General features: G+C 39.8%; 1 protein-coding gene across 1 annotated transcript; it reads right to left on the reverse strand.

Annotated features, from left to right (window-relative positions):
* Positions 1–1016: 1016 nt before the first annotated feature.
* On the reverse strand, positions 1017–26462 carry LOC143855804 (uncharacterized). The gene is made up of 3 exons (XM_077365867.1): positions 26421–26462; positions 23553–26308; positions 1017–1145 (listed from the first exon to the last, which is right to left on the reverse strand). The coding sequence occupies exons 2-3, from the start codon at positions 26148–26150 to the stop codon at positions 1017–1019; spliced, it is 2727 nt and encodes a 908-aa protein (XP_077221982.1). The 5' UTR covers positions 26151–26308; positions 26421–26462.
* Between the last annotated feature and the right edge of the window lie 209 nt (positions 26463–26671).

A 26671-nucleotide genomic window follows, 5' to 3' on the forward strand; every position in this document is an offset into this window, starting at 1 on the left:
CAAGGATGTTGTCGTTTTCCTTGGCCTGCGGCTGCTCATAAAGTGACGAACCAGATCATCGCCGAAGTCTTCGAAGTTGCTGACGGAGCTTGGTTTGATTCTGGAGTACCAGTCCCGGGCCGCACCGGTCAGTGTGATCGGGAACGCCCTGCAGAGGAAACCATCGGATGCATCGTGGAGGACCATCATTGCTCTGAATGTCTCTAAAATGGTCCACTGGATCTGTGGTTCCATCATATTGCGGGATGGTAGGCATTTTAAACCCTCTGGGTGCTGGGGCACCCATGACATCGTCGGTAAATGACGTTCTACTCGAGAACGCCCGCACAGTAGGCCGGCTCTGATCTCTTGCCAGCTCTTCTATGCGGTGATCCATTTCTTCCATCCTTTGAAGCATTGGATCACATCTGCGGTCGGGTTGGTCCAGCGGCCTGTCCCTCTCCACTGATGGGCTTGCCGCAGAGCCGGACTGACTTTCCGGACTCCTTCGACGAGGCCGGGACTTTTCTTGTGGTATGCGCCCTTCATGCGCTCGGGGTCTTTGTGTAGAGCGGGACCGCGGCCTCTGGCGGCGTTGTGGCTCTGTATGAGCATGTCTGGCTCTGGGGGGATGGACTTGTCTTGAGTGGTGAGCCCGGTCCTCACCGTGGCGTGATGACTCTTCTCTGTGTACATTCGACCTTTCCTGGACAGGTCGTGGAGTCTCTGGAGGATGCTGGGGAGGTGCTTGGAGTAGCTGCTGGTATTGACCGACCAGGGCCGTCATTTGCTGGAAAAGAGCTTGAATTTGATCCGGAGTGGGCATAGGGTTGAGATGTTCCGAACGAGCCGGGCTCTGTTCAGCTGTAGCAGAGGCTGCCACCACCAGTGAGGCGATTCGCTCACTCCGGGTCCTGTGAGGTAGTGCACCTTGAGTCGTCCGCGCGGTTGGTATTCGCGCACTTTTGCGCCCTGCCATTTTTGTAGGGGATTTGAACAGCTTTTAGTTCTGGGGTCCCACGGATAGCGCCAATCTGTTAGACCGAAAATCGGTAAAAGGTACGACAATGACGTAAGAGTTGAGGTAGACGACCAGAGGAACTGAATCCGAGAGGACCAGAGTGAATCGGAGTGGAGGGACTGAGTCCTGCTGAAAGAGCTATGTCCTGCACAGAGGCAAGCGAGGTCAGAAGACCAACCCGGGTGTTACTCCGGACAGGCCCTTCGACACTCAAGCCAGTATGAGCAAGAGTGCGGAGCTTGTTCTAAGAGTTTAGGGTGGAGAGAAGGTTTTTCATTACCATTGGTTCGAGCTTTGAACCCCCTTTTATAGAGGGAAACTCGGTGACGTGTCCAGGACAGGTGGCCGCCTGTGAGAGGCTAGAGTTTACCTACTCCGGGACAGGTGGCGGCCTGTGATAGGCTGGAGTTCACCTACTCCAAGACAGGTGTCCAGGACAGGTGGCGGCCTGTGATAGGCTGGTGTTTTTACACCCCATCAAATAGAATTACTGCAGATGAGATTAACCTGGGTTAGTGGAGATGCAACGCCTGGGCAAATTCAATATGGGAATGGAAAATCTGAGACTTCCCAGGTTTCTACATGTACACAAAAGGATATGTGCAGTATATTCTCCTTAATTTCTACACTTAATCTATATTTTATCTCTTTGGTTTTTCATGTTTCAACTGTAGATCAAGGATGCTAGAGTAGAGATCGAACTCATTGTAATACATTAGTGGGCTCCACCTTTTGTAGATCCATAGATGGGCATCAAGTATGGGGTCCAACAGCCCAAAAAATCATACCAATCGGATAATCCCAAGTCTAACTATTGATTGGACGATTAGGATCATCTGATCGGCATCCTCTTAAATTTGTTAAAGACCGAAGGTTGGGCCAGCTAGGCGAACGATTTTGATTGATCATAAGTTGGAATCACTCTATAATAGTGGCCTGCCTCATTGTACTATTACCGTTGAGGTTGGCTGGACGTATTCCTTGTTCCTTCAGGGGTTGCTTGGTTTGTGACTAGAATAGTGGGAATATGGATCTCGCTTATCGTGGAAAAGGGACTGAATGCACTAATTTATCTTGTCTTTTATTATTAAAACAGCGGTCAAAGGTAAGCCTCTACAGGCCTTTATCTTGAATCTCTCTCTTTTTAATCGGTCGCAAATCTTGCATCTGGAAATATTACGGTTCCCAAAAAGCTCTCAAAGTCCTTTATCTTGTATTTTATTAAATCAAGTTAGTGCCAATATCGGTGCCCAAAATAAATTGTATTTTGACTCGAGCTTTTTCCTAGGGCTGCAACTCGAGCCGGGTTTTACCCGACCCGCATCGACCCGACCCAAAAATAGCCTGGGTTGGGTTCAGGTTTCATGGGTTTCGGGTCGAGCCGGGTTGAGCATTCAAAAGCCCGCATGAATCTCGGGTCGAGCCGGGTTTGAAGGGGCCCGACCCGACCCGACCCGACCCGAGTTACATAAGTTATAGTATGTACATTTTTTTCTATTGTTAGTTAAAAGTTAAAAGTGAAAACCCACGCACCCACTGTTACTGTATGTGAGTGTAATTTCTGCTTCTATGAGTTGAGTTGATTCAAGTGTTTGATTCAGTATTGTTTGATTGTAATTACAACATTGTTTAATTACAGCATTGTTTGATTCAAGTGTGATGTGAGTGTAATTACATCGTTGTTTGATTCAAGTGTAATTTATGCTTCTATGAGTTGAGCTGCCTTGCCAAACAAGAATTTTCCTTAAAAAATTGCGTCAACGTGAAAAAACCCGACCCGAGATTTATCATGGGTAGGGCCGGGTTTGGGAATCGTGGGTTTTCCGAAAAAAAATCCGACCCGACTCGACCCTAGATATTTCTCGGGTAGGATTGGGTTCTCCAAAACCCGACCCGAGTTGCAGCCCTACTTTTTCCCATTGTTTTTCACCGTTTATTGGGGTCGGAGTGGGGTAGCTCTTTTTTGGAAAATGAGGTCTCCAGTGTACAGCTAAATCATTTTTTATGTATTTCCTTTTCTTCAAAATCGAAAATTTCCTATATTTTTAAGAAAATTTCAACCCTGCTAGACCCTGACTTGTTTTTTCTCTTAAATTTTTCCTTGGATCAAGGTCCATAATAGTTCATTTTCTTTTCTTCGGAGAAAGAAGGGAAGTGATATTTACGCCCCTTTTGATCACCAGGGACACCCAACGTCAGTGTATCAATGGCAAAAAGGGAGATGATGTACTTTATGTCAAAAAAATCCAGTGGCTTTGATTGCAAAGTACACTGGCAAATGGGTGTCCCTGGTGATGAAAGGGGCGTAAATATCATTTCCCGGAAAGAAGTATGGATTTTATTAAAAAAGGGAAATGATATATCTTACTCTTTTGATCACCAGGAACACCCCATGTCAGTGTTTGTGGCAATCAGGGGCATTGAATTCTTTGGTGCGTGGGGCCCACCATCTCCATCCAAACCGATGCATTAGTGTAGGGCCCACCATTTTACACCAATGTTTTGATGCGGTGGACCCCACCATCTCCACCCAACATATGAGAGTGGAGACTTTTAGATACAACAAGACAAAAAAGAAGTCAGTAGAGTGGAAAAGAAAAGGAATCCTATGTGGAGTGGTGAATTTCTTTGGCAACCATGAATTTCTTTTCAAGGAATATTAGTTTATCAAGTGTTGAGAGTAATTTGCAAGCAAGGCCATGTTTGGCTCCCATGAATTTCTTTTCAAGGAAAATATTAGTTTATTAAGTGGTGAGAGTAGTAGCGAGGGCGGGGGAGAAGGAGAGACTTGAGAGGGTATGAGTGAGGAGAGGAGGAGAGGAGGAGAGGGTGAGAAGTGGCTAAAAAAAGGGGAAAATAGAGTCTAGCACTACCATGTTTTGATACGGCTGTAGCTCATCTTGTCTTTTATTATTTAAACAGCTGTCAAAGGTAAGCCTCTACAGGCCTCTATCTTGAATCTCCCGCTTTAATTGGTCGCAAATCTTGCTTCTGGAAAATATTACAGTTCCCAAAAAGCTCTTGAATCCCTTTAAAAAGAAAAGACAAGTTGAGTTTGTGCAATTATTCAAACAAGTTAGTGCCAATATCTATAACCAAAAAAAAGGAACAATTACCCATGAGAGACAAAAAATGACGTAATTGTCAACATGACCCATGCTTTTATGAAATTATCATTCGGGGACGAAAGAGGTCTTGTCAGTATTAGTTGGACGAAAATGCCCTTTGGCATTTACAACACGTTTTCACCTTGTATTTTTCCTTCTCCCCTCTTCTTTTAGTTTTCCATTTTCACCTTTTTCTTTTGTACCCTACTAGTCATCTTCCTCCTCAGTCAGCCACCATTGTTGCTGGCAAGTATTGAAAACTTGAAAGTTGAGTTCTTACCATCTATCTCTCGGTACCTAGGTTATCTTTTTGTTTTTTTTAGGGTTTTGCACCATTTTTCATTCCTGTTTTTTTATTTATCTTGTTTACGGTTTAAGCAGTTTGTATATTAGGGTGTGTTTTGGAGATAATGTATGGATGGCTTCATTCCCTTTTTGTAAGACAATTGGTTGTATAAGAAAAATCTGATGTGCTATTTCAAAAAAGAAAAAGAAATATCTGATGTAATACATGAATGGATGGCTACAAATTTTTTGATGTACTTAAATTTTTTTGTAATACACGAATTAGGATGTAATACATGAAGCAAATTTAACGAAATGGGTCTTGTTTACAATTTCTTCATTTTTGTGTTACCCATTGGTAATTTTTACCAAAATAAACTGTATTTTGACTAGGGGAAACCTTTTTTTACACTCCTCACCCAGTGGTCACTATCCCTACTGCCCCTCTTATGGGGTCGGACGTGGCATGGGGAAATCCCTCTGTTCTCCCTGATTTATCTGTGGGCGGTCACTTTCCAGATGGAGTCTTGGGGGCCATCTATATGCCGGAAAAAGGTTTCTTATGAAAAATATTTTCTAGAAAATGAGTTCTCCAGTTTATAGCTAAATCATTTTATATGTATTTTCTTTTGTTCAAAATCGAAAATTTCCTACCTTTTTTAAGAAAATTTCACCCCTACAAGACCCGGACTTGTTTTTTCCCTTGAATTTTTCCTCAGATCAAGGCCCATAATAGTTTATTTTCTTTCTTGGGGGTAAGAAGTATGAATTTTTTTTTAAAAAAAAGGGAAATGATATCAGGACTTGTTTTTTCCCTTGAATTTTTCCTCGGATCAAGGCCCATAATAGTTCATTTTCTTTTCTTGGGGGTAAGAAGTATGGATTTTATTAAAAAAAATTGAAATGATATCAGCACTTTTTTTTTCCCTATGAATTTTTCCTCGGATCAAGGCCCCCATAATAGTTCATTTTCTTTTCTTGGAGGTACGAAGCATGGATTTTATTAAAAAAAAAAGGGAAATGATATCAGCATGATGTTTCGATTAAAGTCCATGTTTTTCGATACAGGTGTGTGTTTGGTTTATGCTTGTTTCGACTTTTATCAAAACACATAACCATGTTTTAATAATTGCACAAACCCAGCTAATCTTTTCTTTCATTATTAGGGAATTGCTAGCATACATCGGAAAAAGGCATTTCACGGCTGGTGTGTTGCATGTCAGACCAACCACCTCGTGAATGGAACAAAAGCTGTTGTCTCCATTCACGAGGTGGCTGGTCTGACATGGATAGACCAGCCTCAAAATGCCTTTTGCGATGGACCCTAGCAAATCCCTTGTTATTATTGGCTCCTGAGAGGTTTTTGGGAACTTTAATAACCTTTGACACCTCTTTAAATAATAAAAGACAAGATGAAATCGTGCATATATCAAAACATGGTTACAAATCGTGCACCATACAAATTATGGAGGTGACAGAGGCAGTTTAGAAAGTGTTCACATGAAATGAATATAATTAAATCTGTTCATCTCGTGGATCCTCTCTTGATGGTAGTAATACCCAGAAGTTACCCAAATCAGACAATCCTAACCACCCGATCACTATTTGAATGGTTGGGTTCTTCTGGATCAAAATACAGACATCCTTATGGCGGCGCCACATATGAACAATCTAAGTTGTGCAAACATAGTGTTTTGGGCCCAATAATGCCCCAGCAGGCAGTAGGATAGCAACATTGATATCACAGATTCAACCCGAAGTTGGCCTAAAAACTTGTTATGATCTTTAGAACAGGTAGTCTCTGCTGAAACACCAACAGTAGTCAATGAGCTGAAGACGTGATGCAGGCCATCACAAATTACCAAAATACTGGTGTAGTACTTCACATGGAGTAGTGGGGCCCAAACAAGGAATCCCGAGCTGTGAAAACTACTAGAAATCCCCCTAGATGAAAACGTATCTACAAGAATCCCCACAAAATTTAATTTTCTTAATTACCAATAGCACATCAATTGCTTTTAATTTTTTTTCTTTTATCCATTTAACCCCTTAGTTCTAGATAACTTAGAAATCCCTAAAATCTCTCACTTCACTAAAATCTCTCTCTTAAAAGCAACATGTCTCTTGTAAGATTTTATATGGTGTAAGCCGGTATAGTCCATTATTTTTCAAAAAGTATTATATGTACCACACTGTAAGATGATGCGAACCATCCATTTGATGGGCACACCATTGTATGATCCAACCATCCATTTGATGGGCACAGGCCGGAAAATCATTTCCATAATATAATCCCAACCCTCTGATCTATAGAGGAATTGCATATTTTGGAAACTGCTATAGATCTGACAGTTGGGATCATCCTATGAAAGTGATTTTTGCGCCACAATCTATATACGTTGTGGCTCATCAAATGGATGGTTTGGATCATACAACGGTGTGCCCATCAAATAGACAGTTGCATGATACTATGGTGTGCCCATCGAATGAACGGTTTGGATCATCCAAAGGTGTGGTCCGTACAGTACTTTTTGAATAATAATAGTCTGTTCTAACTTACACCATCTTGCCTTTATTTGTGTCTGTGAGAGAGAGAGATTTTCAAAGGATTTAATGTTGCTACCCGTTTGGATGCCGAGAAGATTTTGATTTGGATTTCTCACATTTGGCAGCCCTTTCTGCATTGTAATTTGGATTGGATCAAATTCTTGGATTTCTAATTCAGCAACTGACAGTGCAAAAAATCAGATTTCTAAATATGTTGAGGAAATAAGAAATTGGAAATTCATAGATCTGGCAGTTTCCTTCACCCTCTTTGCTCCTCAACCTCTCCCCTCTACTAGGAAGTACCCCTTGCCCTCTCTGTCTCCCTCTACATAAGCTGATCTATTCATTTTGTATTCAAAACTCAATTCCAAATCCAAATACAAAGTGGGAGGTATCCAAACGGGCCCTTAGTGATGGAGAGATTTTAGGGGTTTCTAAGGGTGTAATGGTTAAAAGAAAAAATAAAAAGCAATTTTAGGCACAAAACAGTATAATCGAGGGGGATTTCTAGTAGTTTTCCCTTTTATTATGAAAAATTTGAGGAAAGGTGTATTCAAAACTCAATTTGAAAAATTTGTATTCAAAACTCAATTAAATAACTACCTTGCTTTTAAATTATTCCAATATCTACTAATTTTGACCTTACCCTATTTTGAGCAGAGATGCAATCACTAAGCATTTCTTTTCATCGTGATTCGCTTTTTTCTTAATAAATATTTTTATTAGAAAATCTTTTCCCCATAAAAAACCATATTCCTAATCCTATCATTCATAATCCTAATAATGAGATAATGCTTCAGTCTCTTTCCTTCCTCTGACTTAGGTTTTCCATACTCTCTCTCTCTCTCTCTCTCTCTCTCTCTCTCTCTCTCGGATAATCAGAATCCTCTCCCAACACTCTCTCCACTCCCTATTAATTCCGTTTTGCCATACAAGCTCTAGGATTTGGTGTTTCATGCTTCTCATCTCTCTCTCTATTCTCTCTTGCATAAATTACTTTTTGCTTTTACGACCCATGTTTTATGGATGCCACCACCATCGTCACCCAAACCATGCATAGGGTAGGGCCCACTAGTTTTAACTCATTTTGTGGGATGGGACCCTCACTTTAAACCTCATACTTTGATGTGTAACTCATTTTATGGGATGGACCCCAATTTACACCTTATAATTTGATGGATGGGGCCCACCATCTCCATCCTAACCCATCCATTGGGGTGGGGTCAACCATTTTGCAAAAATGTTTTGATGCAGTGGAGCCCACCATCTCCACTCAAATCATTTATAGGGTAGGGTCCACTAGTTCACACCTTATTCTTTTTTTTTGGCAGTTAGGCCACCGTTTCAAACCTCATGTGCTGATGGGCGGGTCCCACCATCCCACCATCTTCCGCAAAACCCATGCAAAGGTTGGGGCCCTCTATTTTTGTACCTCACCTTCCAAGAAAGTTTTTTAGGGAAATGATTTCATCGCTCAAGTGTTTTGATAAACATGTGTTCTACTTGTTTGTCGTGTAGTATTTAAAGGGTTTTAAGAGCTTTTTGAGAACCGTAATATCCTATGACATCCCTTTAAATACTACACGACAAACAAGTGGAGTTATCTCGTTGGTGTTATCTTCCACGGCCTTCCAAGGAAGGTGTTATCTCCAACAATTCCTTTCTATTAAAAATTCATATGCACCCGCAACCCGGCCAAAAAAGAGTGGTAGTTTTTTAGATACAACAAGACAAAAAAAGAAGTCAATAGAGTGGAAAAGAAAAGGAATCCCATGTGGAGTGGTGAATTTCTTTGGCAACCGTGAATTTCTTTTCAAGGGATATTAGTTTATCAAGTGGCGAGAGTAATTTGCAAGCAAGGCCATGTTTGGCTCCCTGAATTTCTTTTCAAAGAAAATATTATTTTATCAAGTGGTGAGAGTCGTAGGGAGGGCGGGAGAAGGAAAGACTTGAGAGGGTATGAGTGAGGAGAGGGTGAGAAGTTTCGCTTATCCGTCAGGACGGAAATTAATTTAGGCTATAAGCGTTAAAAGATTTCATTAGATTTCGTCTGAAATTTTGAAATTTCGGCTAAAATTTCAATTTCGGTGAGGACCTAAATGCATTCCCAAACCAAAATTCAAAACCTTGCTCCCTAGTTCAGTAGTCCCTACTGCCCTCTCACCGTTTATGGGGGTCGGACGTGGCATGGTGAAATGCCTATTTTCTGCTTGATTTATTTGTGGTGGGTCACTTTCCAGATGGAGTCTTAGGGGCCATATGGCGGAAAAAGTTTCTTAGGAAAAATATTTCCTAGAAAATGAGTTCTCCAGTTTACAGCTAAATCATTTTATATATATTTTCTTTCGCTCAAAATCAAAAATTTCCTATGTTTTTTTAAGAAAATTTCACACCTACTGGACCCGGACTCGTTTTTTCCCTTGAATTTTTCCTCGGATCAAGGCCCATAATAGTTTATTTTCTTCTATTGGGGGGTAAGAAGTATGGATTTTATTAAAAAAAAGAGGGAGGGGGGGATACAGATACACGCCCTCAACTTTCTAACATTTTCAATGATAACCCTGACTTTTCAAAGTCATCAACGACAACCCTGACTTTTTAAAGTCATCAACGACAGCCCTAACTTTGCACCCTATAGTTCAAAATTCATCAAAGATACTAATAAAAAAAAAATTCATCAATGATACCCTTGACAATTTCTTCTTTCCTATCCATCTGTCACGTAACAAGCATTATTGAAAACTAAGGGGGTGTCGTTGATGACTTCGAAAAGCCAGGGCCATTGTTGAAAATGTCAGAAAGTTGAGGGGGTGTATCTATATTTTTCCCTAAAAAAAGGGAAATGATATCAGCATAACCATGTTTTAATAATTACACAAACCTAGCTAGTCTTTTCTTTTATAATCGGCTTGTGAGAGCGTTTTGGTAACTAATAAATTTTGACAGCTCTTTAAATAATAAAAGACAAGATGAATTTTCGTGCATATATCAAACATGGTTACAAATCCTGCACCATACAAATTCTGGAGGTGACAGGCAATTTAGAAAGTGTACACGTGAAATGAATATAATTAATATGTTCATCTCGTGGGTGTTATCTTCCACGGCCTCCAATAGAGACCAAGGAAGGTGTTTTCTTCCACAGCCTCCATTAGAGACCAAGGAAGGTGTTATCTCCAACAACTCCTGTATATTAAAAATCCATATATATGCACCCGCAACCCAAAAAAGAGTGGTAGTTTTTTAGATACAACAAGACAAAATAGAAGTCATTAGCGTGGAAAAGAAAACGAATCTCATGTGGAGTGGTGAATTTCTTTGGCAACCATGAATTTCTTTTCAAGGAATATTAGTTTATCAACTGCTGAGATTAATTTGCAAGCAAGGCCAAGTTTGGCTCCCATGAATTTCATTTCAAGGAAAATATTAGTTTTTCAAGTGGTGAGAGTATAGTAGGGGGGGGCAGGAGAAGGAGAGACTTGAGAGGGTATGAGTGATGAGAGGAGCAGAGGGTGAGAAGTGGCTAAAAAAAGGGGAAAATAGAGTCTAGCACTACCATGTTTTGATACAGCAGTAGCTCATCTTTGTCTTTATTATTTAAACAGCTGTCAAAGGCAAGCCTCTACAGGCCTCTATCTTGAATCTCCCGCTTTAATTGGTAGCAAATCTCGCATCTGGAAATATTACCGTTCCCAAAAAGCTCTTGAAGCCTTGTAAAAAGAAAAGACAAGTTGAGTTTGTGCAATTATTCAAACAAGTTAGTGCCCATATCTGTAGCCAAAGTAAGGAACAATTACCCATGAGGGACAAGAAAATGACGTAATTGTCAACTGGACCCATGTTTTTTTTAAATTATTAACGAAGGACGTGAGAGGTCTTGTCATTATTAGCTGGACGAAAATGCCCTTTGGCATTTACAACACGTTTTCACCTTGTATTTTTCCTTCTTCCCTCTTCTTTTACTTTTCCATTTTCACCTTTTTCTTTTGTACCCTACTAGTCATCTTCCTCCTCAGTCAGCCACCATTGTTGCTAGCAAGTCTTGAAAACTTGAAAGTTGAGTTCTTACCATCTATCTCTCTGTATCTAGGTTTTCTTTTTCTTTTTCCTTTTTTTAGGGTTTTGCACTATTTTTCATTCCTCTGTTTTTTATTTATCTTGTTTACAGTTTAAGTGGTTTGTATATTAGGGTGTGTTCTGGAGATAATGCATGGATGGCTTCATTCACTTTTTGTAAGACAATTGGTTGTATAAGAAAAATCTAATGTAATACATGAATGAATGGCTACAAATTTTTTGATGTACTTAATTTTTTTTGTAATACATGAAGCAAATTTAATGAATACACCATCTATATCTTTTGTTATTTCTATCATGAGTAGAATTGTAATGCTATTAGAAGAGTTGCTATAGGGAAGGGGTTTTGTAGCAGAAGGGGTTTATCAACTCTCTGGAAGGGGGTTAGCAACTCTCAAAAGTAGGGTTACCAATTTTCGAATGGGCTTATCAAGTTCCTGAAAATTGGCCAAGGGTACTGGAGTTTTGGAAGGGGGTTTTCCAGTCTTTGTAATTGGGGTTATCTAGTATAAACACGGGGTTACCACTTTCCGAATGGGCTTATCAAGTCCCTGAAAATTGGTTGAGGATACTAAAGTTTTGGAAGGAGGTTTTCAAGTATATAGGATTGGGGTTATCTAGTATAAAAAATGGGGTTACCAATTTTTGAATGGGCTTATCAAGCCTCTAAAAATTGGCTGAGGGTACTGGAGTTTCAGAAGGGGGTTTTCAAGTCCCTGGGATTGGGGTTTTCTAGTATTAAAAAAATGGGGTTACCAATTTCCGAATGGGCTTATCAAGTCCCTGAAAATTGGCCGATGTTACTAAAGTTTTGAAAGGGGGTTTTCAAGCATCTGGGATTGGGGTTATCTAGTATAAAAAATGGGGTTACCAATTTCCGAATGGGCATATCATGTCCCTGAAAATTGGCCGAGGGTACTAGAGTTTTGGAAGGGGGTTTTCAAGTCTCTGGGATTGGAGTTGTCTAGTATAAAAATGGGGTTACCAATTTCCGAATGGGTTTATCAAGTCCCTGAAAATTGGCCGAGGGTACTGGAGTTTTGGAAGGGGGTTTTCAAGCATCTGGGATTGGGGTTATCTAGTATCAAAATGGGGTTACCAATTTCCGAATGGGCTTATCAAGTCCCTAATGATCACATTTTTACTTCCTGTTTTTTCACTTGTTCATTTTCACAGTTTTTTTCTTCCTACTCTACGATTCATCTTCCTCATCCGCCATTGACAGGGAGAAGTAGAAATGCAAAACCCTAAAACAAATTAAAATCAAAACCTAGATACATAGAGATAGATGGGAATGAACTCATGTTTCAAGTTTTCGAGACTTCCCAGCGAGAATGGTGGCTGAATGACAAGGAAGGTGACTGGTACGGTAAAAAAACAAAGTTGAAAATGGAATAGTAAAAAAAAAAGAAGGAAGAAGAGAGAAGAGGGAAAAGTGGAAAAGTAAAACGTGTTGATTAAGAAAATGACATTTTCGTCCAGCTTTTACTGACAAGACCTCTTTTGTCCTTGGTTGATAATTTTAGAAAAGCATGGGTCATGTTTACAATTTCTTCATTTATGTGTTGCCCATTGGTAATTTTTCCCAAAATAAATTGTATTTTGACTAGGGGAAACCTTTTTTTTTACACTCCTCACCTAGTGGTCACTAGCCCTACTGTCCTCACCGTTTATGGGGGTCGGACGTGGCATGGGGAAATCCTTCAATTCTCCCTGATTTATCTGTGGGCGGTCACTTTCCAGATGGAGTCTTAGGGGCCATCTATATGGCGGAAAAAAGTTTCTTAGGAAAAATGTTTCCTAGAAAATGAGTTCTCCAGTTTACAGCTAAATCATTTTATATGTATTTTCTTTTGTTCAAAATCGAAAATTTCCTACCTTTTTTTAAGAAAATATCATCCCTACTAGATGCGGACTTGTTTTTTCCCTTGAATTTTTCCTCGGATCAAGGCCCATAATAGTTTATTTTCTTTCTTGGAGGTAAGAACTGTGGATTAAAAAAAAAAAAAAGGGAAATGATATCAGGACTTGTTTTTTCCCTTGAATTTTTCCTCGGATCAAGGCCCATAATAGTTCATTTTCTTTTCTTGCAGGTAGCAAGTATGGATTTTATTAAAAAAAATTGAAATGATATTAGCACTTTTTTTTCCCTTTGAATTTTTCCTCAGATCAAGGTCCCCATAATAGTTCATTTTCTTTTTTTGGGGGTAAGAAATATGGATTTTATAAAAAAAAGGGAAATGATATGAGCATAATGTTTCGATTAAAGTCCTTGTTTATCGATACAGGTGTGTGTTTGGTTTATGCTTGTTTCGACTTTTATCAAAACACATAACCATGTTTTAATAATTGCACAAACCCAGCTAATATTTTCTTTCATTATTAGGGAATTGCTAACATACATCGGAAAAGGCATTTCACGGCTGGTGTGTTGCATGTCAGACCAACCACCTCGTGAATGGAACAAAATTTGTTGTCTCCATTCACGAGGTGGCTGGTCTGACATGGATAGACCAGCCTCAAAATGCCTTTTGCGATGGACCCTAGCAAATCCCTTGTTATTATTGGCTCCTGAGAGGTTTTTGGGAACTTTAATAACCTTTGGCTCCTGGAGGCCTACTTGGACAGACATTCAATAGCAAGGCATGGTGTAGTACTTCACATGGAGTGGTGGGGCCCAAACAAGGAATCCCGAGCTGTGAAAACTACTAGAAATCCCCTAGATAAAAACGTATCTACAAGAACCCCATCAAAATTTTCTTAATTACCAATAGCACATCAATTGCTTTTAATATTTTTTCTTTTATCCATTTTACCTCTTAGTTCTAGACAACGTTTAAAATTTCGGCTTCGATACCGGTTTCGGACTCATGAAATTCCAAAATTTCGGTACAAAACCGAAACCACTATTTTATTCAATATTAAATTTCGGTCGAAATTTCGGTGAAATATTAAATTAATTTAAAAAAAACAAATTTTCTGGGTCAAATTTCGGAAAAACCGAAATTTTGGTTTTTTATTATTTGTTTATGTAAATTTAAGATATTGTTTTTTTCAGTGCAACTCTTAAATTTAGTCCATTTTAGGGACTGTTGGGGATGTATTTTGACTATTCAACCTCACCAATTAAATAACTACCTTGCTTTTAAAAGATTGCAATTTCTACTAATTTTGACCTTACCCTATTTTGAGCAGAGGTTTAATCACTTACCTGCCATTTGTTTGATAAAATGCATTAAGGAGACAAAAACAACACATTGCCAAACATTTTATAAAATCAATGTATCTAATAACCCAAGATGCCATGGAATTCAATTATTTCTTTTGGCATTGGTTATCCATAGTAAGTAATTAAGAGTCCACATGCTAGATAAGTATAATAATCTTATAAATAAATGTAGTGCACAAGCTAATCGGGTTTTCCCGAAGGTCATTGATTGTGATTATGTTTCTTTGCATTTTCATATGCCTGCCAGCAATACCATTATGGCTACACCACCTGCGTCCAAAACCATCTATTTTAGATCGAGGATTTATTTTGGCGCATCAAGTTATTAGACTATATGCACCGGTGAGCTTTATGGAAGTTATGGTGCCACAGCTTATAGAGTTCATGGTATGATCAAAACATCCTAGAGCCCACTTCGTTAAGATGATCCAAACTCTTCATTCGTTGGGTCAGAGGGTATATAGACTGTCCCTCATAAATCATCCTCATGCTATGATCTAACCCTCCGAACTGCGTGCTAACACCTCCCTCAAGCCCTTGGCCTCTTCTCTTAACATGTGAGGTAAAACCATACCTACCAATGACCATTAATTGATTAAACTTCCTCTTTTCATTCTATAATATTTTGTCACACTTCACTTCTAATCGGACAAAGCAAACCGGGGTATTTTTAGTAACCCCACCAATTTAATGATTTATCTTCTTTACCAACTTCGTATTCTCTTTTAAGCAGTACGGGCCCAATTTTGACAGTGTGGAACAACCCACTATGCTGTAACCTCCCTCAAGCCCTTGGCCACTTTCTTAATATGTGAGGCAAAACCCTACCTACCAATTGCCATTAATTGATTAATTTTCCTCTCCATTCTATAATCTTTTCTTATCAGATAGAGCCTGGGATTTTTTGTTCCCGAGGAACCCTACAAATTTAATAAGTTTAACAAGTAGAAAAACTTAAATTGAAGTATGCAATGATGTTTCATTGATTCATTTAATTAATCATTAATTTTTCTTTTTCGTCCACGTGGGTGCCTATATATATATATATATATATATATATATATATATATATATATATATATAATCTATTTATCTATGGATTTGTTAGGGAATTTCGCATAGGCATTTGAGAGAACAACCACTTAGATGAATTAAATGAATAAGACAAAATCTGTTGAAAAGTGAGCTTGTGTGGCTGCACTGCCAAGCAAAAATCCGCTGCAAAATGCCTTTCCGCAAAATTCCAGAGCAAATCCCATTTACCTATCAATCTATTTATTATACAAGGTACTAATATTTTCACTACCATGTGTGGGACCCGATCCCGCGAGAGGGGTGGTGGCGCGAGAGCCGCGCACTATCTCTTGGTCTCTCGTACCCACGCGATTGGCGTGTGCCTTTTATTATTAATTTTAATTCATCTTTTATGTGAACTTGGGATCACTAAGGCAATCCGAATTCCACACAAAAGAGACTGAAAGAGTCGCCACCTAGATGTGGGATCTAGGACCCATAATTAACCAGAAATCTAGACTCGCTACCTGGTTACAAGAATGGAAGGTATGGGGATTTATCCACCACATGCACCATTCCTGCCCGATAATCGGTCTTCAATTCCAAAAGTTAACTCTTTTAAATTCATTTTTAATGGCTCATTCAACTCTCTGTTAATGTGCTATCTATGTGACATGCATCCTATGATCTAATTTCAATGTGAATCCTAAATGTGTATCTTGATTTCTTAATTGGTTTGGATTCAATCTAAGTGAAAGTTCTCCCAAAATTCTAATTTCATGGAAAATCCTAAGTGATTTGATTGTTTCAACAGTTTTAAAAGTGATTAGCCCGAGTCCTCAGATGATCTGGTATTCATCCAAAGAAGCCTACGTATCCCCGCCTCCACGAGAATCAAGGCAACGTAGTTCTTCGCGCCTATTCTAAGCTAGGATGCCTAAGACACCTAGACTTCTATCCTAGACTCGATCTAAAAGACCGAACCGGTTATTAAAGTTTCTTGTACGATTATTTAAATTTCAGTGAATTGTGGATTTTATGACACCCTATATGCCCTAACTAAATGCAGATTAGCCCTAAGCTAATGCAGGTGGTTCTTACAACCTATGTGTGACTAGGCTGTATTTCCTACGGAAAACCAAGGGTGGACTAGCGTATCCTACTCTAGTCATCACTCGGCGATATGGATCGCCGACTGACCGGACGGAGGCGCTCCTATAACTCTAGGACAGACCTCTAACTCTAAAACAAGCACACAGCAAACAATCAATCAAACAACCTATCAAAAGAAAAACCCTAACTCTAAAATTCTCTATCGAGGAGAAACTCCTAACTCTAGAGGAAGGTCTTTTGAAAACTATATTTTAAAGGTTTTTGAAGAAGGTTTAAAACGTTTATTTACAAAAAAAAGTTTGGCTGGACTTGGGATGTAAATCCCAAGCTGCACTACGTACCTCGGAAGAGGATCAAGCCAACGTAGTTCGAAAACGAACTCTCAAACTACGCTTCTAAAAGAAACACTCACACTTCAGATTTTTTAAGGTTTTTTTATATTTTCAAATGTTTTTGATATTTTTAAAGTTTTCAAATGTTTTTGAGTTTTAAATTTCTAATGTTTTTGGATTTTAAAGCTTTTTCAATGCTCAGGACCTTTAGATGTTTTCAATCTTAAAGGGAACACGCAAGAACAACCACAAACTAGGGCAAAGCCCTAAATCCAAAAGGGGAAACCCCGAACAAACAACTAACGTCTCAAAGAGACGAACCATAACAAGAAAGATAGCGTCCCAAGAAGAGAGAAAACGATCCAAGATCCCAAGCAAGCAAAGCTCTAATAAGACTGAGTTAGCCTCTAATTAAAGCGAAGTAATCAACAACTCTAAAGGAGAAACTCCTAACTAAAAATATTAAAGAAGGGTACAAATGAGCAAATGAGTCAATGACTCTCTAATAGCGGTGGAAAAACGAGTCAAAGACTCCACTGATAACAACTAAAGGATAGACGAGTCAAAGACTCCCTAAAAGAGATGGAAACACAAGTCAAAGACTCACTGACAACAACATCACACAAACAAATGAGTCAAAGACTCTTATATGAGGCAAAGCATGCCTCCTATGGGTACACCAATTTCGGCCCAGAATGGCATCCAAGGGAGGGAATCATGCGCACTTTCCTTGCGCAATTTAATACTTAGGTTATAGCATCTTATTGCCTGGCAGATCTCAGGATTTCCGTGGACAGTAACCTCGGAGCCAATAACATGTTATAGCTTAAATATCTAAATTGTCAAAGATTGGTTGCAATTGGGATACGATTATGGATGCACTGGCCATTTTTCGAGGGAAATCTAAAGACCCTAAGATTTCTGTTTCAATGGATTAATGAGTTAACATGTGACAGAGATTTAAGGTTCTTTAGAAATTTTCAGATGATTTTCAATTAATTTCGGATTTTCAATGGATTTTATCAATTTTAAACATATGAGTGTTTTTACAAGTGAAACTGTAGCAAACGAATTCGAAATGAATCAAAATTTCTACAGCAGTAAGATGGGTATCCATGCAGCTTACGGAATGAATTTTGTGGATTTGTACATTAAGCTCATATTTAATTTTGATTTAACAACAATAAGACCAGATTGCAAAAATAACACAGAAACTACTAGAAATAGAAATCTAAATTCCATGAAATTTCTACATTAGTAAGATATAAGTGAAAATAGCATGCTGTAAGATTTCCATGAATTTAGAAAACTATTTACTATCAGTTTCGGATTTTTTAAATTTCAAACCAGATTATGAATTAACACTACAGCTCATATGAAACAAGATCAAAATCACTTGAAAATTTTACAGAAGCAAGAAGTATAGAATTTAAGACTACTGTAAAAATTTGGAGAATTGTATCTGTGATTTGACATCAGTAACAATTCTCCCAAAATCTGATAATTTTCAAAGAATGCATAAAATAATATACCAAACAAAATCCAAAAATTCTCACAAATTCATGGTATTATGTATCATTATCATATTATTTTCCCACGAAATTTCATTATTTGTGGAATCTGTTTAGTATATCTTTTAGTTTTCTTTGTTAAAAATCATGCAAAAATCCGAAAATATACCAAATAATTCTAAAAAATTCCGAAAACAGTGTACCTACCTGTGATGAGTTCCTCGCCGAATCCAAGAGCCGAAGAAATCCAAAAATCCGGCCGACGTGCGATCCGCTCCGCTTCCTTCTTTGTTTTTATATTTTCCTCTCTCTCTTTCTCTCTTATTTTCTCTCCCTCTCTTCTTTTTTTTTTTTTTCCTTCTCCTCTTTTTTTTTCTCTTCTTTTTTTTTTCCCCTCTTCCTTCTCTCCTTTTTTTTTTCTCCCTTTCTCTCCTCATCACCTCTCTTTATATAGTGAAAAACTTAGTGGAGAGGTGAAAATAAATAATGAGAATGGTGGGTGTGGTGGAGAATAATGGAATATATAATGGTAATGGTGGGAATGGTGGTGGGAATAATGGAATATATAATGGTAATGGTGGGAATGGTGGTGGGGATAATGGAATATATAATGGTAATGGTGGGAATGGTGGTGGGGATAATGGAATATATAATGGTAATGGTGGGAATGGTGGTGGGAATAATGGAATATATAATGGTAATGGAGATAATGATGTTATTTTAAAGGGAAAAATGAAGTTAGTGGAAATGGTAGAGAAAGTTAAGTCATGCTAATGGTGAGTCCCACTTTGTGGGTTCCGCACAAGCGGGTCCCACATCAGCGGGTCCCACACCAGCGGGTCCCACATCAGCGGGTCCCACACAAACGGGTCCCACACCAGCGGGTCCCACATCAGCGGGTCCCACACAAACGGGTCCCACACTAGCGGGTCCCACACAAACGGGTCCCACACCAGCGGGTCCCACATTCTCTTTTGCTCGGATTCTCATGAATAACCCTTCTCAATACTCAACGGAAAAATACGAAACATGACGGAAACGACCAAAAATATTTAGAAATGTAACAAACGGACGCGGGAAGGAAGGACATTGGAAAATCGATGGAAAAACCCTAATTTCTTAAGGCAGAGCAAAATGGGGTGTCTACAGATGCCCCTCTTTGGCAAAGCCTGTGTAACACGCGAATGGCAAAGCTGAACAGACGACACATTTTGGCTGACCCGAAAGCAAAGCAATTTTTTGGGTTTTCGGGTTCTAAGGATGGTATTCACAAGGGCACACAACAAAGTAACATTAAGAGACTCATAAACAACAAGCAAATGGGAGATAACCTCTCACCGACCGATAACTCGGCAATCACGACATCTCAGTGAGATGGCTTCTCTCTAATACTCACAACTCAACTATTTAAATCAATACGCAAAGACTCTATTAAAGCAAACACAAACATACTCTTTTATAACAAAGCTTTTAAGAAAACGAACCCAATGAAATTACCTCAAAGAAAGCAGACCACTATCGATGCAGACGTAAATCAACCCTTCAAAGAATATCAAATCAAATTACTCAAAGAGTATGTAACACTCATAGAGTCTCAAATCAATCACTCAGAGAGCTTCAAACACACAGAAATCTTTATACTCAAAGAGCCTCAACTACCCGAAGAGTCTGTAATACTCAAAGGGCCTTAACTACTCAAAGAGTCTCAAATTAACGCGAAACATTTATACTCAAAGAGTCTCAACTACCCGAAGAGTCTGTAACACTCGAAGGGTCTCAACTACTCAAAGAGTCTCAAATCAACACAAAACATTTATACTCAAAGAGTCTCAACTACTCGAAGAGTCTGCAACACTCGAAGGGTCTCAGCTACTCAAAGAGTCTCAAATCAACACAAAACACATTTATACTCAAAGAGCCTCAACTACCCGAAGAGTCTGCAACACTCGAAGGGTCTCAACTACTCAAAGAGTCTCAAACCAACACAAAACACATTTATACTCAAAGAGCCTCAATTACCCGAAGAGTCTGCAACACTCGAAGGGTCTCAACTACTCAAAGAGTCTCAAATCAACACAAAACATTTATACTCAAAGAGTCTCAACTACCCGAAGAATCTGTAACACTCGAAGGGTCTCAACTACTCAAAGAGTCTCAAATCAACACCAAACATTTATACTCAAAGAGTCTCAATTACCCGAAGAGTCTGTAACACTCGAAGGGTCTCAACTACTCAAAGAGTCTCAAATCAACACAAAACATTTAATACTCAAAGAGTCTCAACTACCCGAAGAGTCTGTAACACTCGAAGGGTCTCAACTACTCAAAGAGTCTCAAATCAACACCAAACATTTATACTCAAAGAGTCTCAATTACCCGAAGAGTCTGTAACACTCGAAGGGTCTCAATTACTCAAAGAGTCTCAAATCAACACAAAACATTTAATACTCAAAGAGTCTCAACTACCCGAAGAGTCTGTAACACTCGAAGGGTCTCAACTACTCAAAGAGTCTCAAATCAACACAAAACATTTATACTCAAAGAGTCTCAACTACCCGAAGAGTCTGTAACACTCGAAGGGTCTCAACTACTCAAAGAGTCTCACATCAACAAAGGAATTGCTAAATTATCTCATAAGATCCCAGATTTATATGCCCGTGGTGTAACACGGTTCCATATAAATCCAGATTTGTATGCCCGTCATGCAACACGGATCCATACAAACCCCCTCGCAGGTATGCCTGACTCCCAACTTGTTAGGTAGGGACACACTGCGGACACTTAAAAAGTCCCAAATGCCACACTCAAAGAGTCATTCTTATTATTATTATTTTTTTTATTATTTTTATTTTATTTTTTATTTTTAGAGATTGAAGCTTTACCAAAGCAACACGAGCCAAATACTCGACAGGAGAGCTTGAACAAAAAGAGCGTGTTCAAACTCTCTAGTCTCTATTTGAGGAGAATGTCCATTTCAAATATCAATGTGTATTTGACATCTTTTATGACGTGAGTCATAAAAGATGCCCCTAGTATGATTACTTCCATAACAAAATTCATTTGGAGAGCAACACAAGAAAAATGGGCCAAAGGCTTTCATTAATGTACACTTGGGGTTACAAACTTTTCTGATGAACACTTGGGCTTATAAGGCTCTTAAAAATACAAGAACATGGTTCTGCTCAAAATCCTGCTTCATCACTACCATCTGCTAATGCTGGAATTGGGCTGAAAGCCTATCAACCTCTGAATTGCTCTGCTTTGCACTTGTTCACAGGGGCCATAAATTCTCTGCTTCTCTGAGAGTTCTGCTTTCCCTCCTCTCTCTTTTTTTTTTTTTTTTTTTTTTTTTTTTGCCACCCCGGCTTGGGGAGGAACAGGACTCTGAAGAATTGAACTCGACTTGACAAAGGAAAGACTTTGACAAACAACGAACGAGGACATTGACGGACACCTGACTCAAATACCAAGATAGACTGAAATCTGCTTCTTAGTCTGATAGGGTTTTTTTTTTTTTTTTTTTTTTTAAACAAAAAAAATGGTAAAAGCCACTCTCTTAGAGTCTTTTGAATACCGTGTTTAAAGGTGTTTCAACCCTCTTTTCAGGATTTCTGCCATGGTTATCCTCCCTTCAGATTGCTCGATTTCAACTTCTCTGGCTCAAAGAGTACCAAAAGAAGTCTTGATGGTGCTTACTTAGACTTTGAGAAGGTGCCAGAGAAAATCGAAAGTTTAGCTGGCTTTTTAAAGCCTTGTCCTCTCTCCATGAAGTCACTGCCATGACCAAATCGCCTTTTCAGGTTTTCGATTCGGCGGACCATATGCCTTAATTTTTGCCTGGACTGTCTGCCCTTGCAGATTTTCCATCCAGCAGGCTCAGCACCCTGATTTTTGCCTAAGCCGCCCTTTCGGGTTTTCAGCTTAGCGGGTGAATGACCCTAACTTTTGCCTAGACCGCCCTTGCGGGTTTTCAGTCTAGCGGGTCTAAGACTCCATCATTTTTCTTTCTTTCTGTTTCTCTACAAACCTGGGCCTGAGTACACCAGAAGGACTTTCGGGTGGGCTTAGGTTCAAACCGGTTAGACTTTGGTATGTTTGCATGTATCTGGACCGAATCTGGATCCTCCAGACTGCCTACGTATCCTTAAAGAAATTGGGAATCAGGTCACGCGTAGTTCGGGTTTAAAATCTTTTATGACGAAAGTCATAAAAGATGCCCCTGGTTTAAGTTTAACAAAGAAATTTTGATTTTGCTTTTGGCTCACAGGTTCTTTTAGCGGAAAGGGGTTTCATTATTCATTTTTTTCTAGGCCCAACGGGTTTGCAAATAGTTTAAAACATTTGGGTATTGGCTTGAAACTCAAATCGTCCAAGGATGGCCTCCTGGTGTACTTAAGCATAATATTTTTTTAATTGATCCAGGTTTGTAGGTTCATTTAATTTTTCTCCATTTTCATTGAGCAGTCTTACGGCTTTTCCAGGCAGGACTTCATCAACAATGTAAGGACCAGACCAGTTTGGCCTGAACTTTCCTCTTGGGTCAAATACCGGTGCCCTGTAGGACTTCAATACAAGATCTCCAGGCTTCAAATCTCGGACACGAACCTTCTTATTGAAAGCTCTCTCAATCCGTCTCTGATATCCTTGGATATGATATAAGGCTCTCAGCCTCTTCTCATCTATCATCTGTAGCTCATTGTGTCTGGCCTTCGCCCATTCTGACTCTGGCAGATCGGCCTCCACCATCACTCTCAAAGAGGGGATTCTTAACTCAACAGGGAGAACAGCCTCCATTCCGTACACCAAAGAATACGGAGTCACGCCTGTTGAAGACCTGATCGATGTTCTATAAGCCCATAAGGCATAAGGAAGTTTGTTCGACCAGTCCTTATATGTCTCAGTCATCTTACTGATAATGACTTTGATGTTCTTATTTGCTGCTTCAACGGCCCCATTCGTCTGCGGCCTGTAAGGAGACGACTTGTGATGCCTTATCCTGAACTCTTCACACAGGTGTAACACTTCTTTCTTGAAATGTGATCCATTATCTGAAATCAACTCGTGAGGTACTCCGTATCTGCAAATTATATTGGTACGGATGAACTTCGCAACTGTGTTCGAAGTGATGGAAGCATAAGATGCAGCCTCTATCCACTTTGTGAAATAATCAATAGCCACCAGAATGTACTCATGTCCGCTCGAGGATCTCGGATAAATCTTCCCAATGATGTCTATTCCCCATACCGAAAACGGCCACGGCGAAGTCAGGGAGTGCAACTCCGAAGGAGGAACATGAATAAGATTCGCATAGACTTGACACTTATGGCATTTTCTTACAAATGCGAAGTAGTCTGTTTCCATTGTAGGCCAATAGAATCCAAGTCTAAGGATCTTTCTAGATAGCATCTTCCCGTTCATATGAGGTCCACAAACACCCTCATGAGTCTGCTCAATAAGTTCTGCAGCTTTATCTTCATCAACACAAAGGAGTTGTATGCCATCAAATGACCTTCTATATAGCTCTTCACCGCAAATGATGAAATTCGCAGATAACTTCTGGAGAGTTTTCCTTTCCTTGCTTGAAGCTTCCGGAGGATGACCCTTGCCTGAAATGAGGTTTCTGATATCTGTGTACCAAGGCTTCCCATCTGGACATCTAGCTGAAATCTCTATAGCATTTACGTGCGCAGGGGCCCATTGCAGTCTGATGGCTAACGGTTGAACTTCCATTGTAGCGGAGATATCTAACATCGAGGCCAAAGTGGCCAAAGCATCAGCAAAATGATTTCTGGTCCTTGATAAGTGAGTAAATGTGACGCTCTTGAATTTTTGGACTAGAGATTCCAAATACATATTATAAGGGATCAATCTATCTTCTCGAGTTTTCCATTGCCCATTAATCTGGTAAATGATCAGGATGGAATCCCCGAACACATCAATATCTTGAATCTGCAATGCTAAGGCTGCTTCAAGTCCGGCAATACAGGCTTCGTACTCTGCCATGTTGTTGGTGCACTCGAACTGCAACTTGATGGAGATAGGAATGTATTCTTTCTTCGGAGAGACCAAGACTGCACCTACTCCTTGCCCACGACTGTTTACGGCTCCATCAAAGTACATTAACCACTTGGTACTGAGAACCTCTTCTTCTTCGATATCCATAATTTCTTCATCAGGGAATTCGGCTCTTAGAACAGCATTCTCCTCAACTGGAGCATCGGCCAATTGTTCAGCTATAACCCGCCCCTTAACTGATTTCTGAGTGACATAACTGATGTCGAACTCAGACAATAACAATAACCACCTTGCAGTCCTTCCTGTAAGGGCAGGTTTCTCAAACAAGTACTTTAGAGGGTCCATTCGTGAAAGCAGAAGAACCTTGTTTGAAAGCAAATAATGTCTAAGCCTCTGGGTTGCCCAAACTAATGCGAGACAAGTCTTCTCCAAAACAGTGTATTTTAATTCATACTCTAGCATCTTCTTGCTGATGTAGTAAATGGGTCTTTCTTTCTTAGACTCAAGATCCTGCTGAGCAAGCATGCAACCCATCGCTGTATCCGTGATAGATAAGTACAACAGCAACGGCTGGCCTGGAATAACTGGTGAAAGAACAGGGGGCAAGGATAGGCATTGCTTAACCTTTTCAAAAGCCTCCTGACACTCTTCATTCCACTTCTTCGAGGAATTCTTCTTCAGAAGCTTGAAAATGGGTTCACATGTCATCGTCAGATGTGCTATGAACCGTCTCAGATACTGAACTTTGCCAAGGAAACCTCTGATCTGCCTTTCTGTCTTCGGCGGCTGCATTTCTTGAATCGCCTTGATCTTCTGCGGGTCCACTTCGATCCCTCTTTCGCTGACCATAAACCCCAAGAGTTTCCCTGACGTAACGCCAAATACACATTTACTCGGGTTCAGACGAAGCTGATACTTCCTGATCCGCTCAAAAAACTTTCTCAGGGCAACAGTGTGCTCAGGCCGAGTCTTCCCCTTTACGATCATGTCATCAACGTAAACTTCAACCTCTTTGTGAATCATATCATGAAGAAGAGTCGTGGCGGCTCTCTGATATGTAGCACCAGCATTTTTCAAGCCAAACGGCATCACTCTGTAGCAATATGTACCCCACTGAGTGATGAACGCTGTCTTCAACATGTCTTCAGGTGCCATTTTAATCTGATTGTACCCTGAGAATCCATCCATAAAGGATAAAAGAGCATGCCCAGCAGTGTTATCCACCAGGAGATCAATGCTTGGAAGAGGAAAGTCATCTTTAGGACTTGCTTTGTTTAAATCTCTAAAATCAACACACATTCTGACTTTCCCGTCCTTTTTGGGCACCGGTACTATGTTAGCGAGCCATTCAGGATATTCCACCACCTGGATGAATTTTACTTCTAACAATTTCTTCACTTCTTCATAGACTTTCAACTCCCATTCTGTTTTGAGCTTTCGGAGTTTTTGCTTCTTTGGCTTAGCACCAAGGATTAAGGGTAATCTGTGCTGGACGATTTCCTCACTTAATCCTGGCATATCATCGTAAGACCAAGCAAAAACTTCTTTGAACTCTTTAAGCAGGGTGATCAATTCCTCGCGTTCTTCAGGGGATAAAGTTTTGCCAATCTTTATTTCCTTAATTGAGGTTTCATCACCAATATTCACAGTTTCAACTTCCTCATCAAGTGGTTTTGCTCGGCGACTCTCCTCCTGTTGGATCATATGTCTGATTTCAGGGGGAGTTTTGTCGGCATCCTCATCAGAGGGGGAGTCTTGATTGTTATTATTAAGATTATCAGATTTTATAGCAGATTCAGCAGATGAAATAGAGACAGGAATGTACTCAAAAGAAGAATCCTTCATTTCATTGAAATTTGAATCATATACATCAACAGACGAATTACCCTCATCGGGGGGTACAATGAACTTTGGACTCATTTTTACAGACTCGATGGAAATGTTGACACCTGCGTCAACTGACTCAGAACTATAAAAGGAAACAGCAACAGATGCTTTATTATGAACAGACTCCAACTCAATCTCGCTTGAAAAGGAAGAAACGTCGCCGATCTCAGGTGAATGGTCCTCTATGGTACCTGCATCAAAAGACTCATTAGAAGATATAGACTCTGAATCAAACCCGGAGACTGACACGTATTTATGGACGACTGACTCTTCTGAAGGGATTCGTTTGTACTGGAAAATAACCTGGGGTAGGACTTGAGAAGTCCAGTTAGTCAGAGGTTCCTCAGCTGGGGTGATAAGACGAGTTGGGTCAAGTATCAGCGGGCTCCTGCCAATCACGGCCACAGTCTGTGACCCTTCTTGGAAAAGTGAATTCAGAAGACTCGGCTCTATGTGCTCTGTCCAATCAGCCTCAGACTCTGTCTCTACAATCTGCATACCCACTGGCTCATCTTCTAGCTCAAGATCGAAGAAAATCTCAAACCCCGGAAGCA

Source organism: Tasmannia lanceolata, unplaced genomic scaffold (assembly GCF_043159265.1).
Source record: "Tasmannia lanceolata isolate RefF3 unplaced genomic scaffold, GAP_Taslan_0.1 ptg000023l, whole genome shotgun sequence".
Classification (NCBI taxonomy): domain Eukaryota; kingdom Viridiplantae; phylum Streptophyta; class Magnoliopsida; order Canellales; family Winteraceae; genus Tasmannia; species Tasmannia lanceolata.

Bases quoted from the DNA above. Each gene is read 5' to 3' on its own strand.
- LOC143855804 (XM_077365867.1), bottom strand. From the start codon at position 26,150: ATGAGTCCAAAGTTCATTGTACCCCCCGATGAGGGTAATTCGTCTGTT. The intron at 1,146-23,552 runs GTAAGAAAATGC...GCCTCTGTGCAG, and splicing joins AAACAGACTACTTCGCATTT to GACATAGCTCTTTCAGCAGG.